The following is a 17,157-nucleotide window of genomic DNA, read 5'->3' on the forward strand; positions in this document are numbered from 1 at the left end:
GTAGTTCTGTATAAAAAAACAACTCACCGTGAACATTTAACTATGATTTCTAACACTTCTTAAACACTTCCTTGTAAAAAATAACTTACTTTCAAAGTTATTTGTACATATTAAGTAAAATGTTCCTGTAGTGTGTAAATAATAATTAGTTGCTCTGCTTGTTCTTTCGTAGAATAATGCACAGTGCTGTTAATTTCCTCCCATAAATGTTTCATGTCTCTAACAGCCTAGGCTTTATCCGTTCCCGCTGTTTTAAAAAGCAAGCACGGAAAGCTAAATAATGCATCTGCATGGCTGCATCCAACTTTTGCTGCACCAGTTAGAAGTCCTGCGTATATACTGTGTTTTTCAACCTGCTGTCTGATGATGACGTCCACTTGTTTTTTACTTGTACCTTCTTCTCCCCTTTAAGACACCACGTAGGAGTCCAAAAGATCAGCTGACGATGATTTAGGGTCAAATTAAAATCCACAACCTGAGTCACAATGCTGCGCCCAAATTTAGCCTAGCCTCAATACAAAGCCTGTCACTTCGACTCTTTAATCTCCACCTTCTGTGTTCTCTCTCCCTGATTTTGTTCTTGATTGTATCTCTGCCACTTTGGCCTTTCTTTCAAAGTTTGGTCCACTCTATGCCACTACTCTTAGTCCACTTGCAGAATAAGTTACGCCTCTAGTAGTTCGCCCAAAGAGCGTTGTCCTAGATACCTCAAAGCCAATCCTGCTTTTTATTTTTATATTTTTATTCATAGAAACAATAGCAAAATCAACAAAATAGATAAAGGTAAAGGCATGCAATATCTGAAGCTTATAATCTGCATGACAATGTCGCTGTTTAATGAATGCAGGACAGGACAAGCAGAAAGTCAGAGCTCTCTGGTTCAAAAGAACTTTAGCCCTAATTTTATTTTCACCATTGATGCAAACGACAGGGAGGTAATACAGAGAGAGAGAGAGAGACAGAGAGCTGCCTGGCATGAGGAGAGAGCCCAAACAACCAGATCACACTTTTTTAACTTAAATGACCCTGATAGTGTTGAGAATTTAAGCTGTCATCCCTGAAAGGATATCATCTTTCAGTAATGTATGCAGATGTATGTCTTCAGACTCATGGGAAAGACAAAGTAGGGGTGATTTGCAGGCTTTTTATCCCTGAGACTGGTTTAGATCATTAAGGTTAGGAAAGTTTGGATTTATTTATTTATTTATTTATTTCCTGAAGCAGGCTGGATGATTCCTGTGATCAGCTGTTCATGTGCCAAATTACATCACAATTAAAAACACACCTTTCAGATTTTCATGTATTTTGAAACTGGGGTTGTTTTTTGTTTGGATACCTTGAATGTAAATGGCGCTGTCTCTAAAGCACTTTAGGTCAGCTTCTGTTGTTTAAATATGCTAAAAATAAAATAGACGTGACAGTCAACATAAAAAGATTTAAACATTTTTCATACTGCATGTCTGAGGTCTATTTTTTCAACACAATTCAACAGGCATACTGAAGTTAGAGGATAGAAACAAAGTATCGATCCTATTGTGCTAGTATCAGTCCGACACCTATACCAGCGTTGTTTTCAATACTGTCGATATTTGGGTTGATCCTCCCACCTTTAGCCTACGCTGCTTTACTCTGTCGGCCCTGGAAGATCTGTGTAAAAACAGGAAACAAACAAGTTTACCTAAAAAAATCAGTGTTGCATTGATTCATTAATTTAATAACGAGCCTTAAAGCCAGCGTGTTTATTGAGTACAGGCAGACCTTATAAAGGCCTGAGAAGGAAAAAAAACTACCAAAAGTATCTCCTGTGAAAAAACAACAACAACAACAATGTAACAACATTCAGCACATTCAGATTGCAGTGAAAGGGGCATGTAGACACAGCGGCTTGACTGAGTTAAGCCTTGACCTCAGAGGCAATTGACTTGTGTACACAGTGGCTTTCAGCCATCCGCAGCCTTACTCGGCCATCTGACTCTTTCCTTGTCTCTTTCAGACGAGGAGCGGGCCGGCAAGCCGAGGATCATGACTGGCTAAATTAAGCAAAGGCACAGAGCGACAGAAGAAGGAATAGAGGGAAGCAGGAGAAGAAGAAAAAGACGAAGAGTACGCGCACATATACACACACTGCTGCTCATCTCCTCATCTCCACGGCAACAGTATTCACACACTTGCAGACTTGAGGAAGGAGACCTGCATCACCAACTTTGGAGGAAGAGGAAAGACAATCAGATGGAAAAAGACGAATGAAAGTCCGCCCGTTCGACACTCTCCGTTCGCCATCATTCGGCTTTTCTTCCCCATAAGAGTGCTGACATTTTGAGTTGATGATCCGTTTTTAAATTCCTCTAAAACGCTCAGTGAAAAGCATTTTTCAGCCAGTTTGGATCTGGTTCTTTGCAGATTAGACTTTTTGTTCTTGGTTTTTTAAACCTTCCTGCTCTCCCCCACCCCACCACCACCACCACCACTACCACTACCCCCTCACACTGATAACAGCCCAAGCGTCACCCCTCTCCACCCATCAAGCACAACTCTGCTCATCCCTCAGCCTGCTAGACCTCACTTTTCAGCCCTCCGCGTGTGCCTTCGTCTGTCCACCATCCCTTCATCCGAGGCTATGAGAGGAGGAGTCGAATCCCAGATCACTCCATCATGCCAGTTCTGAAGAGTAGAGAGGAGATCCGGGCTGGCAATGTTCAAGGTAGGCCAGTGATTTAAGTAATTGGGGCTGTGCATATGTGTCCATGGGTATCGCTTAAAACTTCACCCCAAATTACATCTTTGATAAGCCGGGGAATCAGAAAATGGTGAATAAAATCTCTATCGCAGCAGCTCAGCGGAGTCTAAGGTGACACACACAAATATAAACGACGTGCAATTTAAAATGACATTTAGCAGCCATGCAAATGCAGATTCTTTCTATTTCAGAGGCTGCAAATGGGTGGCATTTCCCACTGAAAATTGACTTAGATTGCCTTGTTTTTCTCACATTTCACAGCTTTTACTACTTTAATCAACTTAATGAACTTTCACATGTACTGTAACATCTGAAACGCTGCCACCACTGTGACCGCTGATATCCGGCAGTTGCGATTAACTCAACCCTTATTTAACCTTCTTAGAAACTGCCCTCGTTCATGATAATTTCAGGTCATGTAAACTACGAGAGGAGGTGGAAATAATGGCTTAATGGCCGCTTTGTGAAATATGAAGGATTTCCTTCATGGTTTGATCGGGTCAAACTAAATGTATTTTTCCGTATAGTTAAAAAAAAAGGTCTGATAATAAAACACTGCACATTTTTCATGCAGTTTAAATAAATCTTCAGTTCTATTCATGCACATTGCTTAACAAAAGGCCTGTTTTAGAGGGTAAGTCACTTTCTGTGGCCATGTTTATTTTCAGTAAGAGTGAGCAATCACAAGAAACAGAAGAAACAAAACATTTATAGTGCAAAAGGAAAAAAAGTACAAATTGCGTGTGTGTGGGTTTTTTTTGTTTTTGTCACTTGTTCTTTCTCGTGGTGCTTTGTGAGGGAGCTCGGTGTTGAGATAAGGGATAACGAGACACTAGCTTCAATAAGCACCTCAAAACGAGGAGTTGTGCCGCTTTACGAGGGAAAACAGGTCTAGACAATAGTGACTGCATAAAGCAACAGAGTGGAGGAAGCTGAAGCCGATTTTATTGCTGAGCTCGTGCTCCTGGCAGCCGCTCAGGAGTTCGACCGATGAAAGGCATATTTAAAAGTTGGAGGGGCGCAGAAAGACAATGGAACGAGGTGTCTGAGAGGCTGCAAGTAAAATAAGCCTTTAAAGGAGAATTTGCATGGCTTTCATTAGCAACAGAGCGCACCGTTAGATCAGGGGAAAGTGCGTTCGTGTCTTCCTCGACAGTTTTGAAACAGAATATGTGCAAAATCCTTTGTTCTGTCACTGCGTCCGGCTCCTGCCAGCAGAGCAGCTCTAGGATTTGTCTCCTGGTGGCATCGCGGATTAGATTCTTGGCCGGATTGGTGTTTAGCAACGGGTGAGGCCAGTTTACGCTCCCAAATCTTTGAACTAATTTGCGCTCGCCGGCTCACAGGAGTCTGATGTAACTATCTGATTATGATGCACGTCTTTGCCGAAGCGTGACTTGGAGGAGGTGTGACAGCTGGTGTGTCCCTCCCTCGCAAAACACAACAGCTTCAACAATGTACCGGCTGTATTCTGCTCACTTATTAACATATGCTGTTCAGGCTCCGCGGTGTCCAAATTCCTGCCCACAGTATTTCAATCAAAACTTCGTTTTCCATTTCAACACTCTGATTTTCCGTTATGATGACAGCGAGCAGGAGAGGGGTTAAGGCGTGGCAGACAAAAAAGAAAAAGGAAGAAAAACAGGCAAAGATCCAGGCGCAGGCGCCAAATCCTGAGGGAGCTTCACTGACACTGGATGAAGGAGGCAGCTTTGTAGACAGATGTACCTCGGAGTGCATAAGCAGCAAGGCCTTGGAGGGGTGTGCGTTGTTGTTGTGCCGCTGTGATGCTGCGTGTTTTTCCGGAGGGCGGGTTGGGCAGAGAGGATTACTGGATCTGAGCACTGGCTCTCTTGTCAGGCGGGAAGCGTGGCCCTTAGTTTGATCGGTGAACCGTGAACGGAGTGGCAGCAGTGAACTGCCATGACTGTACCGAGCCGAGATCTTGATGCTGGAGCTCAGAGACAGCCGGCTGAGTCAGTTTTGGACGCGAGCCTCATGTGACCAGCTTTACAAATGTTGATTGAGTCGTCGAAGGATTACAGGTGCTGAGCAGCCTGGTGTTTATTGCTTACCCAGAGCCAGAGAGAGAGAGAGGGAGAGGCAGAAGTGCAAAGCAGCTAAGGTGCAGAAATTCCTCATCCACCCATGCATTTGTGGGGTTCTTCCTTCGTGTATAATGATAAAAAAAAAAAACCTCTGAAAAGATGCTCTTCACTCAGTCGCCAGTTCACAGCTGAAATCTGGATTCTTCCATGTGTATCCTGTTCGGTATTTTTTTTTCTGCTTCCATGCTTCCAATTAGTTTGCCTGGCACGCAGGTCCTCACAGCATCTTACTGTGTTAATATTTCAGGTAAATACAACAGTCCCGCCTGAAGGTAGAACTGACGCAACACCTAACAGCTCTGACACCTTATTAGAAACCAGATTGAACAGATAAGACGTGCTGCCACGTTATCAGTTTGAATGCATTTCAGTGCAGCCCCCTTCCACCGTGCTTATCGACGACCGGTGGGCTGACGAACGACAGCTTTAGATCCAAGTTTCATCAACTTTGAAACCAACAATTTAACATTCGCACTCACTCCACGCAGCGGTTGACCCGCTCAGTGCAGGTGAGAAACCCTCAGAGCGTAGCCATGTGAATTTCTAATAGTAATTGTACCTCCTCTCTTGAGATGACGGCCAGCTTTTCACTTCACCTTCAAGTGAGGCCCTTCAGAGCTGATTAGGTAGGACGACATGTAGCGAAAGCTCTTTAGTCTGACTTTCCTTCTAAATTACGCTGTAGGAGTAACATTGTTCTGTTCTGGTTGCGGCACCTCTGCTCGCTCGCTTGATCGACGGTACGAGTAGCTGTACGGGAGTTGCCTTTTTACGGTCAACAAACAGCCTAATTTTTCATTGTTATGCAGAGCGACTGGTTCCTCGCGTCATCTCTCAGGTGATTTGTTGTTCTTTTTATTTATTCGTCAGAATTTGTAAAGTCCCTGGGCCGACCCACTGAGCAGTTTCCCGGTGATTAGGTGTCTAAATGGTAGACAAACAGTGAGGTTAAAATTGCTTTTTGTTGGTGTAAAAGTGATGTCAAACTCACACCCAGCTGCTGTTTTGTCATCGCATCAAAAAGAAATCTTGCAACAGGGAACAAAGAGAGAGAAGCTTAGGTGAGACTCATGTCTGTGACACATGAACTGTGAAGTCATACTTTCTAATATTTAGCACACAGCAGGCTACTGCTAAAAAACACTTCAGCGTGTCTTAGGTGAGGGTGCTGCTTGCATCGAGTACAGGAGGCAAGAATCAGAATGTTCAATAAGTGCTCAGAGAGTTTGAGCCATGTTGACACGATAGCATCTCACAGTTACTGCAGATGTGTCAGCCGCACCATGATGTGAATCTCCCACTTCACCAATTCCCAAAGGTGGTCTACTGAACTGTGATCTGGTGAGATGATTTGAGCCTTGTGACACGATGCTTTCCTGCTGGAATCAGCGATCAGAAGATGAGTGCACTGTGGTCACAAAGGTTTGGACATGGTCAGCAACAGTACGCAGGCAGGCTGTGGCGTTTAAATGATGCTCAGTTGGTACTAAAGGGCCCAAAGGTATGCCGAGAAATTAGACGACCTGACAGCAGGCGATGCTGAGTGAACAGCAGCCTCACTTTCTGTTCATGGGGGACAGGAATGACACCCGGTCTTCTGCTGCTGTAGCACATCTCCTTCAAGGTCTGACAGGTTTCAGAGATGCTCTTCTGCATACCTTGGTTGCAACAAGTGGTTATTTAAGTTCCTGTTTCTATCAGCTCAAATCCATTCTCTAGCAAACAAGAGAAATATATACAAATATGAGAGAAAACAAGAGACATTGTCACCCCATAATAAGAACCCATTGTGTTGAGGTTCTGATTATATGCGCTGTCAACCAGATGTTACTTTTACATCCAATAAATTTCATTTATTGGTCTTTATCTGCGCATATAAGCTCTTAGCCCAGAAACCATCTGGCTGTGAGAATCAGCTTTTAGATAACCAGCTATTTCACATCTTTATCGAGCATCTTTTGATATTTACGGCTGTATTGGTGTTACATCATTTGTAATGCCTGGCCTAACCTGTGCTACATCTAGCTTTGGCAACATAAAATGGCAATTTAAATGTGTTTACCGCAACATACGGGGTTCATATTTATACGTGTTTGTGTGGCATGTAAATTAAGCGATGAATAATTAAACTGCCCGGGCCAAAAGTGGTCTGTATTTAGCTGGAGAAATAGCATAGCAATAGAAAACAATGGCAGCCCAGCGTAGAACTTTGTCATTTGGACAGTCAGTTGCACTTTTATACATTCACATGATAAAAAAAATAAAAGATAGATTAAAATGGTGATTGGTGGTTCATACAGACAGTGTGATAACACAAAGTGTACACGCAATCTCATTTTTATTAGAGAGTGAGAGAAACCCAAGATGCCTCTTCTACCTCTCCTCTTCAGTACCTAGTCATGTGTGACTGCGAGAGAAGGAGGAAGAGCTAAGAATAGAGAAAAGGGGGCCCGATGCTGTGATGCCGCCGCTACCCACGTTCTGTAACTGAGCGTGCTCTCGACACCATTTCTGCTGGCCTGTTTGTGCAGGCTCTGCTCACCATATACACTGCAGCTACCTCAGTGGAAATACTTTTCTTTTCGTCAAGGTATCAGATGCAGAAGTTCAGCTAGAAATGGCTCTTTCATCCTTCCTGTGTTCAATAATAACACGATCTGACTGTCACACATGGAGAGATTTAATCAGAAACAGTCACTCTTTATGTCATGCCAAGGGGAGCCTGTTTGAAGCTCCTCCACCGACAGGCAGGGACTAGAGCGAGAGGCTTTTTTAATCGGTTTTCTTTTTAAAACACAGATAGAAGAGACTGAAACAAAAGACAAGATCTGGCACCGAGGGCCGAGGTGCAGAGACAAGTAGAACTGATGGAGGGTTAGATAGCAGAATAAGATTGAGTCATATTTGATGATATTGTCCTCAAAAGGCTCACAAGAAAGAGACACCGGGACTCCCGAGAAATCACGTTGTGCAGATGACTTCGCTAAGAGGGGATTATAAGGCGATAATTATGTTTTCAAAGAGGGAGATGATGAAAGATAGAGAAGGAACAAATATATTAGAATCAAAAGAAGAAATAGGTTTGTGTGATGGCACTCATCAGAACACAAAACTTGCTGCCAGATGGCTAATTTATTTACAGATATGCTAGAAACACCACCTGCTGGATAAGAAAGTAACATAGTTTCCATCTTCTGTAAGGTAAAATCAGGATTTTACTGCAGGGCTTGCTGTGCCGTGCCGTCTTGTTTATATTTAGCAGTGTTAACAGCAGGTGGTATCTACTTGCCAAACCTGTTCAAAGTGTCAGTGAATCTGTCTCCATTTGACCCTCAGTGGGGGCAACTTGTCAATTAATTAGCCGTGACTTGAGACCGAGAGTGGGTTTGAAGCGCAGACAGCTGCAGGAATGAGGAGGAAAATGCCCCCGCTCAAATACAGAGCCGAACAAGAAGCAGCGAGATGTACTTATTGGGGAAGGAGCTGCGGCTGTCAGCGTTTTTTCTTCTTCTTCTCCCCTTAATGAAGCTGTGGAACAGGTGATCAGTGAGACAGAGAGGAGGATTAAAGGTAGAGTTAACCTCTCGGGAGGGTAAACTGGAAGGTGAGCGCTTCTGCGAGATTTAGGTCTAAGTGTAGGAGTGTGTGTGAGCCAAGCGCAGAGGGCAGATCACATCCTCAGTGTATAAAAGATTTCAATTTGCCCCTCCCGACATTTGTTGCAATCAGTCATCAAATGCCTCCAAGAGCTGAAAGAAAGCTCTCACATTAATATTCAAACTAGAAAACGCACTGATGTTTCCTGAAAACCTCCAGCAACAGCAGCCGTGCACGCCTGCGATGCACTCACAGGTGAACTTCACGGGTAAAACACTGACCTGATGTTATGATTCACTGAAGAGAACATTGGAGATCCAAGTGCAGGGCTCCGTAGGCCAAATAATTCAACAAAAAAAACCCCCAAAACAATCTTTTAGCATTCATTACATACTTTTATTTAACCAGGAAGCCCCATTAAGCTGAGATTTCCTGACAAAGCGAAACATGGCCAAGGTAGCAGCCATACAAACGCAATACATTTTACAAATGCCACAGATACAACATAAAATGCAAGCTCTACAACATGATATACAATACACAAATACCCGCAACAAAGAAACACAAGTTGCCTTTCAGGAAAAAAACCACAAGTCTCCTTCACCACATTCTGGGTGATGCTTTTAGATTCAGCAATAGAGTTTTTCCCACATCTGTTGAAACCCTCAGCCCATCAAAAACCATCCATTTGGAGGAGAATAGCAGGAAAATATTGGAGCTGAGACATAACAAAGGCTCAGAAGTAAACTGGAAGTACACCCAGTATCGCTTTACAGATACTATTTTTATTTAAAACCAGTTTCCTGTTTCCTGAGAGTTTTCAGTAAAGGCCAACCCAAATGATGGAGAATGTACTGGTGGGAAGGTTTTTAACAGAAAAATACTATGTGTGTACACTTTCAGTGGATTTACCCTCAGATATAACAATTCTAAAATCATCAACCCTGATTGCTGATTGCACTTACTGTAATGTACTCAGTCGACAGTGTTTACAAGAAAAGTTTAATCCAAAGAGTCCAGGAATGCACAGCGGACCATCGTGACACAAAGCAGATGACAAAGGGAAAGACAGGACTGTGCAGCGTACACACTCAGAGATGACTGTGGATGAGACGCAGATGAAAGCAGTTCAGCTCATCTATTAGACGTAGGTGGATCAATCTAAATATCGATAGTATTGATAACAATGCTGACAGTGATATTGGATTGATACTAGCATGATAGCATCGATAAATTGTTACTGAACAAAGTCCATCAGGTTCAGTAGCCCACTGAATTGTGCTAAATAAATTGTTCCTTTTAAAATGAAAGAAATATACGTGTTTTGACTGTCACCTCTGTTTTATTTATTGCCTATAGCACAGTTAAGCAGAAGCTGACCCAGAGGGATTCAAAGACAGACACATTTACATTCAAGGTCACCAAAAAAAATCCAGGTTCAAAATACATCACACAAGTGATGATGGTTCATCTCATAAACCATGACACACTGCTCTGCCCTGCATAAACTGGCGTTATAGGCTTAAGGTATTAGCATCGGTACTGGTATCTGCAATTCCCTGCATTTACTTGATACTGATTGATACTAAAATGTGCAGTATGGCACAGCACTATGAACTATACGATGACAAAAGGTGGGAAAAGAACAGGACGTGAAACCAAAACCTTCAAAGTAAAACAGGAAGTAACAGACTGGGATATTTTGGAAAATGCAGCTTTTTCTTAGCTTTTTGGATTTTCATCTACACATAAATTGTGTTTTAGGTCAATGAAAATGGAGCTTTTGAAAAAATAAAAGACTCCAAAAAGGACTTTTAAGATGAAGATTTTCAGAAACTCTATATAATCCAAGAAACCCAAAATAAAGATTTTGTTGTACAAGGTGCACACTTTATCTGTTCTTTTCTTCACATCGGCCTGTGTTGTTGTTTATAGGCTTCTGATAAGCCAGACGTTTTTTAGTGTTCTGATTATATTACCTGTTTGTTTGATATGCTCTCGTGCATTCATGTAGACTAGATTAAAAATCTCTCATTTAAAAAATAACCGTATACGTGTGGATGCAGCCTGACACTAAACAGCGTGTGGATGTGGTAAATATAAAATATAAAGTGGTAAATATAAAACCACTGTGTTACAGCTGGTCACAGTAAAGCCTTGGCGGTACTGCATGGAGGTTATTTACCTCTAAGATATGTTGTTAAGCTTACTGGGTTTTAATTAAATACACACATGTTCACAGTTGGAATACGTTTTATTAAAAAGCCACCATGTAGTTGTAGTTATTCTTAAAAAACAGCCCCACAGAAATAGAATGTTTCATCCTTACAGGAGATACTGTACACAGACTGTGAAGACCATTTTTAAACAAAGAGGAGCTGATTAGAAATTACCAACAGTTTGATTAACTGATGGGTTTTTTTCCCTCTGTAAAAATGCCCATTATGAGATAGTCTCTCAGTTGTGGGGATTTGCTGCTCAGTTTTAATTTAACTGTAAGCCTAATATCATTGGATTATGAGTTGTTTGGACAGCAATTTGAAGAAAACTTGCAGATCAGTTAGTAATAAAAATAACTGTTGCCCTAGTTGGATAAATCCCCTAAAGCCGTTTCACTGTGTAATCACGACAATCTCAAACTAAACTGAAACAACAGAAACGGAACCTTTTAAAGAATAAATATATAATATATTAATACTGAACACCATAATCTTCTAATACTGCAAATATCTGCTATCCACATTTAAGCGTAACACTTCATGCGGTGCTCATGTGTTAATCTGAATGTTTCAGCTGATGTGTTGCATTGTGCAGCTTGTCTGTATGCAGTGTCCTCATCATTAGCAGCTCTGTCACTGTGTTGTCACGTTTTAAGGAATAAGCTTGTCTGTCTCTGCTGGATCTGCAGAACTCCACAGTCTTTTCTTCTGTCTGTGGCCAAGATTTTTAATGACTGTACTTCAGAAACTCTGGTTAGATAATCACAAAAAAACAAGCAAAACAGTGTTGTCTGGCAGGTTCAGAGTCACAAGCTTTGTCCTTCTGATTTTCTTTCGATGGAAAGTCAAAACTCTTTTAGAGATGCTAAAATTTCCACCTTTTGCCACGTGCAAGGGAGAAAACAAAACAGAAACACACCATAGCCCTCGGTGTGACACGTGCATCCGCACACTGAGGAAAACTTGGCCAGAGGTTGGAGCAGATGTTTTCTGGATGTTATTTGAATGGTGACCAGCTGACAGAGCTGAGAGGTTTGGTGCCGAGCGTTTAGACTCGCTCTAAGACACATCAAGGACATTTTTTCCTGTAATATTTGTTATCAGTGGTTGACAGTCTGGGTATTATATTTGCACAACAGCTCAGTAAATCCAACAAAATGACTTGTCTTCTTGGCACAGAGAGGGCAGACCAGCTGCCGATGCTGGAGGAGGTATGACGATGTGTAGTAGAGGAATTCAAAGGTCTGTGGCCTCAGGTAATTAAGGGGAATTATAAAACAGACAGAGTGGATAGCCACTGAGTTATTTTATCTACTCCCTTGATGCCACAGGCTTGCTATCAAATCCTCAAGAGAGCTGTAGCTGTTCAACACTCAGATTGTGCCACCAGAGAAGCAGTTGAGACCAAAATTGCTTGTGGATGGAAAACTACGGTATCATGTTTCTGCTTTTCAGAAAGGCCACTAAAAGAAACCTGCGAAAATACATTTCAGCCGAGGTTGAAAACATGGTGTGAGTGGCTTTTTATACACTGTGCTGTGGGTAGCACATTGTATCAGAGTGAGTTACAAGACCCTTTTTAAAAAGAAAAAGAAAAAACAGTGTGCACTGTAGGCTATTGTACCATTACATACATATTGCAGAAGCATGCACCGACGAAACAGAGGTGGTCCAGACCCTATGAGGCTCTAAAGGACCTGGACTGCTGTGGCAGTGTAACCTCAGTGGAATAAATGGCTTCAATGAGGTAATGAAGACCTCAGGGGATAGATGGATCCTGCCTCAACCCTGTGTTTGTCATCGTCCCTTTGCCTGAGTGTGTATATTCTGTTGTCCGCGTGTGCGCACTCTCTGTCCCAGTCAGTTTATTTGCCTCTGATGAAGAGACCATATAATGTTGTTTCGAGGGCTGAGGCAGCTTCAGTACAACAGTAGAGATCCACAGTGCGTCTCGTTATAAGTGCAATTAGCAGGGAGAGGATTCTCGACCAAACTAAAGTGCACTTAATGAAACACCCAAGACCCTCTTCAATAAGGCAGTGATTTTTCTCTGCCATTCTGGCCCGTATGCAACGCAGTGCGCAAGGTGACAGATTAGTCGGTAGGGAAGAAGTATTAAAGATTACTTAAACAGATTTTACTCCTCTCTTCTTTCCAACGTTCCTTAGGTTCATTGAAGTTTGTGGAGATTCACATTTGGAAAGCTGTCTTGAGCATTTCAAGTGATTTGAGGTCTGGACTTTCCAGTACGTTCATTCTTTTGTTTTCCAGCCATTCTGTTGCAGTATGCTGTGCTTGGCATCACTATCCTGTTGCATGACCATTTTCAGCCAAGCTTTAACTGCCGGACAGATGGTGTCACATTTGACTCTAGAATACTTTGGTATACAAAGGAGTTTGGGGTTGGACTCAGTGACAGCAAGGTGCACAGGTCCCGTGGCTGCAAAACAAGCCCAGATCATCACCTCACCGGCACTGTGCTTAACAGCTGCTGTGAGGTGTTTGTGCAGATATGGTTTTTGCAGAAGTCTTGTGTTCAGTTGCACCTTTGCAATCCTAAACTTTGCTGCTATGTTATTTTCAGAGAGAGAAGCCTTTCTCCTGGTAACCCTTCCAAATAAGCCATACATGTGCAGTCTCTTTCTAACTGTTCTGCCATGAACTTTAACATTTCATATGCTAACTGAGGCCTATGGAGTCTGTGAAGTGGCTCTCAAGGTTTTTTGCAATTCCTCTGAGGATTGCAGGGTTTGACCTTGTGGTAGGTTTCCTGGGACATCGACGCTTGGGAAGATGTTTCTAACTATACAAAGATTACAAATTGAAATAGTGTTATAAGCCTTCTGAGATTGATGGGTGGTTACAATTGCTACTAACTACCAAAACCGCTTTTGCTGCTTTCATGGAGGTCCTCACATTTGCTGATGATCAGGTAATCAAGTGCATTTGACTAGCAGCACCTTGGTGTTACTGACCCTCTCGTTTGTGAAGGTGTACTTAGATTTCACACACTGCTTCTGCTTCTTGGCTTAGGTATAATAGGCCATATTTTGTTGTTCATCTGAGGTTGTATTTTACAAACTGAAAGAGAAACATTTATTTTTATTGCTTTAATATGTAAAACCGTAGAACTTTCAGAGGGTCTACTTTCTTTTTCAAAACTATATATCTTTTTATCTGCTTTCTCTCAGCCTCTCTCATCCCACTCAGTGACTAAATTAAAATCTTGAAGCATCCAAAGTGTCAGCATGATTCAGTGCAAGAGGCTATTTATCTAATGGTCAATGCATTCCTGATATGAGGCAAAAACCAATTAACAAGTGCGATGTGGTTTACATGGTTTATTCCTTACAGACCCTCCGCTGTAATTTAAAAGAACACACGCATATCCACACAGCTGTAGCTGTTGACGTTTTTCTTTAGTCTTTAAATCACCATCCCGCAGCCTTAAATACTCATTTGAGGACCAAATTATTATTTGTGTTTAGTATTCGTCCACAGCTGGAAATAGTTCACGCAAATAAACAATTTGTTCATGTTTGAGAAATATTGGCTGAAAAATGAAAGGATCGGGCTGTTTTAATAAGGTCTTTCGTCTTTTAAAAAGATGTTTAGATTCCTGTTTAAGAGGGGTGAATAATATTTAGGAAAATGTAAACGGGAGTGGCACAGATAGAGCAGGGTGGGGAAGCGTTTAAAGATGGACCGAGGCATATTTGGTTCTGGTCATTTGATTTCACGGTGAACAAAAGCAGCTTAGTCTGTATCTTTTTATCCAGTTATGACTGTAACAGTACAGTGGGGAGGCAGGGTATTTTGCTGCTAACAGCCAGGCCTCGCTGACAGTTGACTTTGTGAGACTTTGTGAGAGTGAATTGAATAATTATAGAGGATGTAAATAGAACTTTTGTTAGCTTCCACCACCTCTGCAGGAGAGTCATTATAGCTGCATGATGTCTGATTACCTGAGTGAATACAACGGTGTCACATGAGTCTGACTGACACATCACTTTTTGGTGAAATACAAGCTGTTCCATGGAGCACACGTCTTTTCCATCTATGAAACAGCTCGTGAGTCAGTTTTCTAATTCTGTTAAAAATAAAAAGGGTTACATCCTAAAGAGCTGTGACATCGAAACGCCGAAAACGACTGTCCTCAAAATGAAAGTGAGAGTGAGTGCTCAAAACCCATTTTCAGAATTTCACTTCAATGTGTCGTTTAGCAGCTTAAATAACAAAAATTATGTCAGCAAAAAGTTAAAATAAATTAAAATACATATTATGTCACCAGCACATGAATGGAAGCATTGAGCTAAAACGTAAGATCAATAGGTACTTTCACTGTGGTCCCCAGTCACACAAGCTTGGAGATCGGTCAGTGACTGCCTGGCAACGACTGGTCGCTAGGCAAAAATGCCTGGCAGGAGGTTGCTTGGTGTCACTTGGTGACACTGGTCGCACAGAGGTTTCCTCCTTTCAAGTGCATTAGGTGGATTTTGCATGGAAGTAAAACACTCACCAACTACTTGCTATGCGGCTATGAAGGGTTCAACATTTACCTTGAATAAAGCATGACCAGAATTATTGCCAAACTTGCAAGCTCAATCTCTGGGTGACCAACTGGTTATGGTAGCTACTTATAGCAATGCAATCAGAGTCAGGAAGTTTCCCTCCTATTTTTATTCTAGTGTGACCAAGGTATTGTAACGATAATCTAATTACCGTTTTTGCAATAGTAAACCCTTACTTTACTTATTACTTAAAAAAAGTAATCAGATTACAGTAACGCGTTACTGCCCATCTCTGGTTACCAGCTGTCAGCTACGTAAAAAAGGATCCTGGTGTAGAAAATAATATTAAATAAATTCTAACAACAGCTTATTAAGCTTAAACGTGCTGCTGTTGTTTATCCGCTGGTTTCCTCTTTCTGGTGTAAAGTGGGCCAAAAACAAACAAGAGAGGCGAGAGTCGCGACAGAAAAGCCGATCAGCTGATCATTGATCAGTGTCATGATTGAAGTAGCAACAGGAGAGGGAGGGGGAGAGAGGCAGTCGCTCCATGTATCGGTTGTTAAGCTTAACGTGTAAATGCTTTACAAACATTCAGAGATGAACTTACACACTTGCTTTACTTCTCTCTTGGATAATTTTTTCAGAGATGAAATGCCGGTTTGGTAGCGAGGCTCCAAATGCTCAACCAGACCGCCAACAGGTCTAGTACTCCAAAGCCGCTCTATCATGTTACGCATGCTGCCCCGACCTGCTAAGGTTATCAGCTGAGTTGCGCCATGTGGCAAGTTTTGTGAGGTGCTTTTGTGATATTTAATGGATTGGATTACAGTTTTTATTTCTCTCCTATATCTGATCCAGTAATTTAGGTCAGTATCAGACCGATACCGATACGTAATATCGGATCGGTCCATCTCTATTTTAAACTAGCTTCCTTCTGTGATTTTAAGGCCCCTTTGGACATTGAGATATAGTACGCGAGACAGTTGCTGATTTGCTCCTGTGTGGCTGAAAAACCAGTCTCCCAATCTCCACCAGCTAATAGAGTACAGTTTTGAATTATTGATGCTGTGTTGGAGTTACGACAATAAGCAGAAATGTCAAACATTGTCACCTGCTGCTGCGTCTCACCGAGGGAAATCCAGACCTTTAAATTAAATAAAAACCCTCAACGCTGAGATTTTTTTTCCGCTGTTGGACTGTCGGCTCATACTGTGTGTATTCCTCGAAGTCAAGTAGTTTTCTAATTCCCCAAAGCGTCGAGTTTAGTGCAATTTGATATTACTTATAAGTCATGTCTGATGCAGCGTGTGCTTCAGCTCGGATGAGAAAAGTACCACTCTTACCTTTAACTGACCACCCACTGAATGTAAATGGGCTCCTTAATAGATATGCCTGTCAGCTTATGTTATCCACAATGCCTTTCAGTCACTATACAGTTCAACCCACCACATCAAGCCCCCAGGGATATAGCAGGGCCTGGTAATGATGGCCTACGTATGTTTCAAATAAAGTGGCAGCTTGAGTTTTAATGTCTCAGACGGCTGCTTAGAGCCTGTGCAGCATACACCCTGGAGTCTGTAATCCACTGCAATATCCATGGGAAACATGTGACCAGTAAAGTCCTCACAAATTGGGGGAATTGACAGGGGACAAGCTGATCAAAGCAAACTATTGATGGACTGATTGATCATGTCGATTTTTCACTGGCAGATTGGAGCCCTGTGATGGCGAGCTTGTGCAGTTGCATGTCTTATGCAGCTCTGGTTATTCAATTGGTGGTCTGTGCCATTTGACAGACTTCTGTGATCAATGTTCTTTGTAAATGTTAAGGCCGATACGGTTGATGGCGCCATCTTATTGGCATGATCTAGCTCAGCCCAGATGGTGCTGTGCGCACATTAACCTCACGGTGTGCGTGTGTGTATTGGTGCATGTAGGGAGGGCACAAACTCATCTTCTCACATTGGGGAAAACATGAGGCCACG

At 42.1% G+C, this 17,157-nt stretch overlaps 1 protein-coding gene across 2 annotated transcripts in view; it reads left to right on the forward strand.

Moving 5' to 3' along the window:
• Positions 1–1,205: 1,205 nt before the first annotated feature.
• The window catches only part of grin2bb (glutamate receptor, ionotropic, N-methyl D-aspartate 2B, genome duplicate b), a 136,830-nt gene continuing 120,878 nt past the window's right edge, over positions 1,206–17,157 (forward strand). For both annotated transcript variants that reach the window (XM_026170716.2, XM_026170722.2), the window contains exon 1: positions 1,206–2,701. In XM_026170716.2, the coding sequence (XP_026026501.2) occupies positions 2,693–2,701 (9 nt within the window). In that variant the 5' untranslated portion in view covers positions 1,206–2,692. The remainder of the gene's footprint in view (positions 2,702–17,157) is intronic.

This window comes from Astatotilapia calliptera, chromosome 6 (assembly GCF_964374335.1).
Source record: "Astatotilapia calliptera chromosome 6, fAstCal68.1, whole genome shotgun sequence".
In the NCBI taxonomy this organism is placed as follows: domain Eukaryota; kingdom Metazoa; phylum Chordata; class Actinopteri; order Cichliformes; family Cichlidae; genus Astatotilapia; species Astatotilapia calliptera.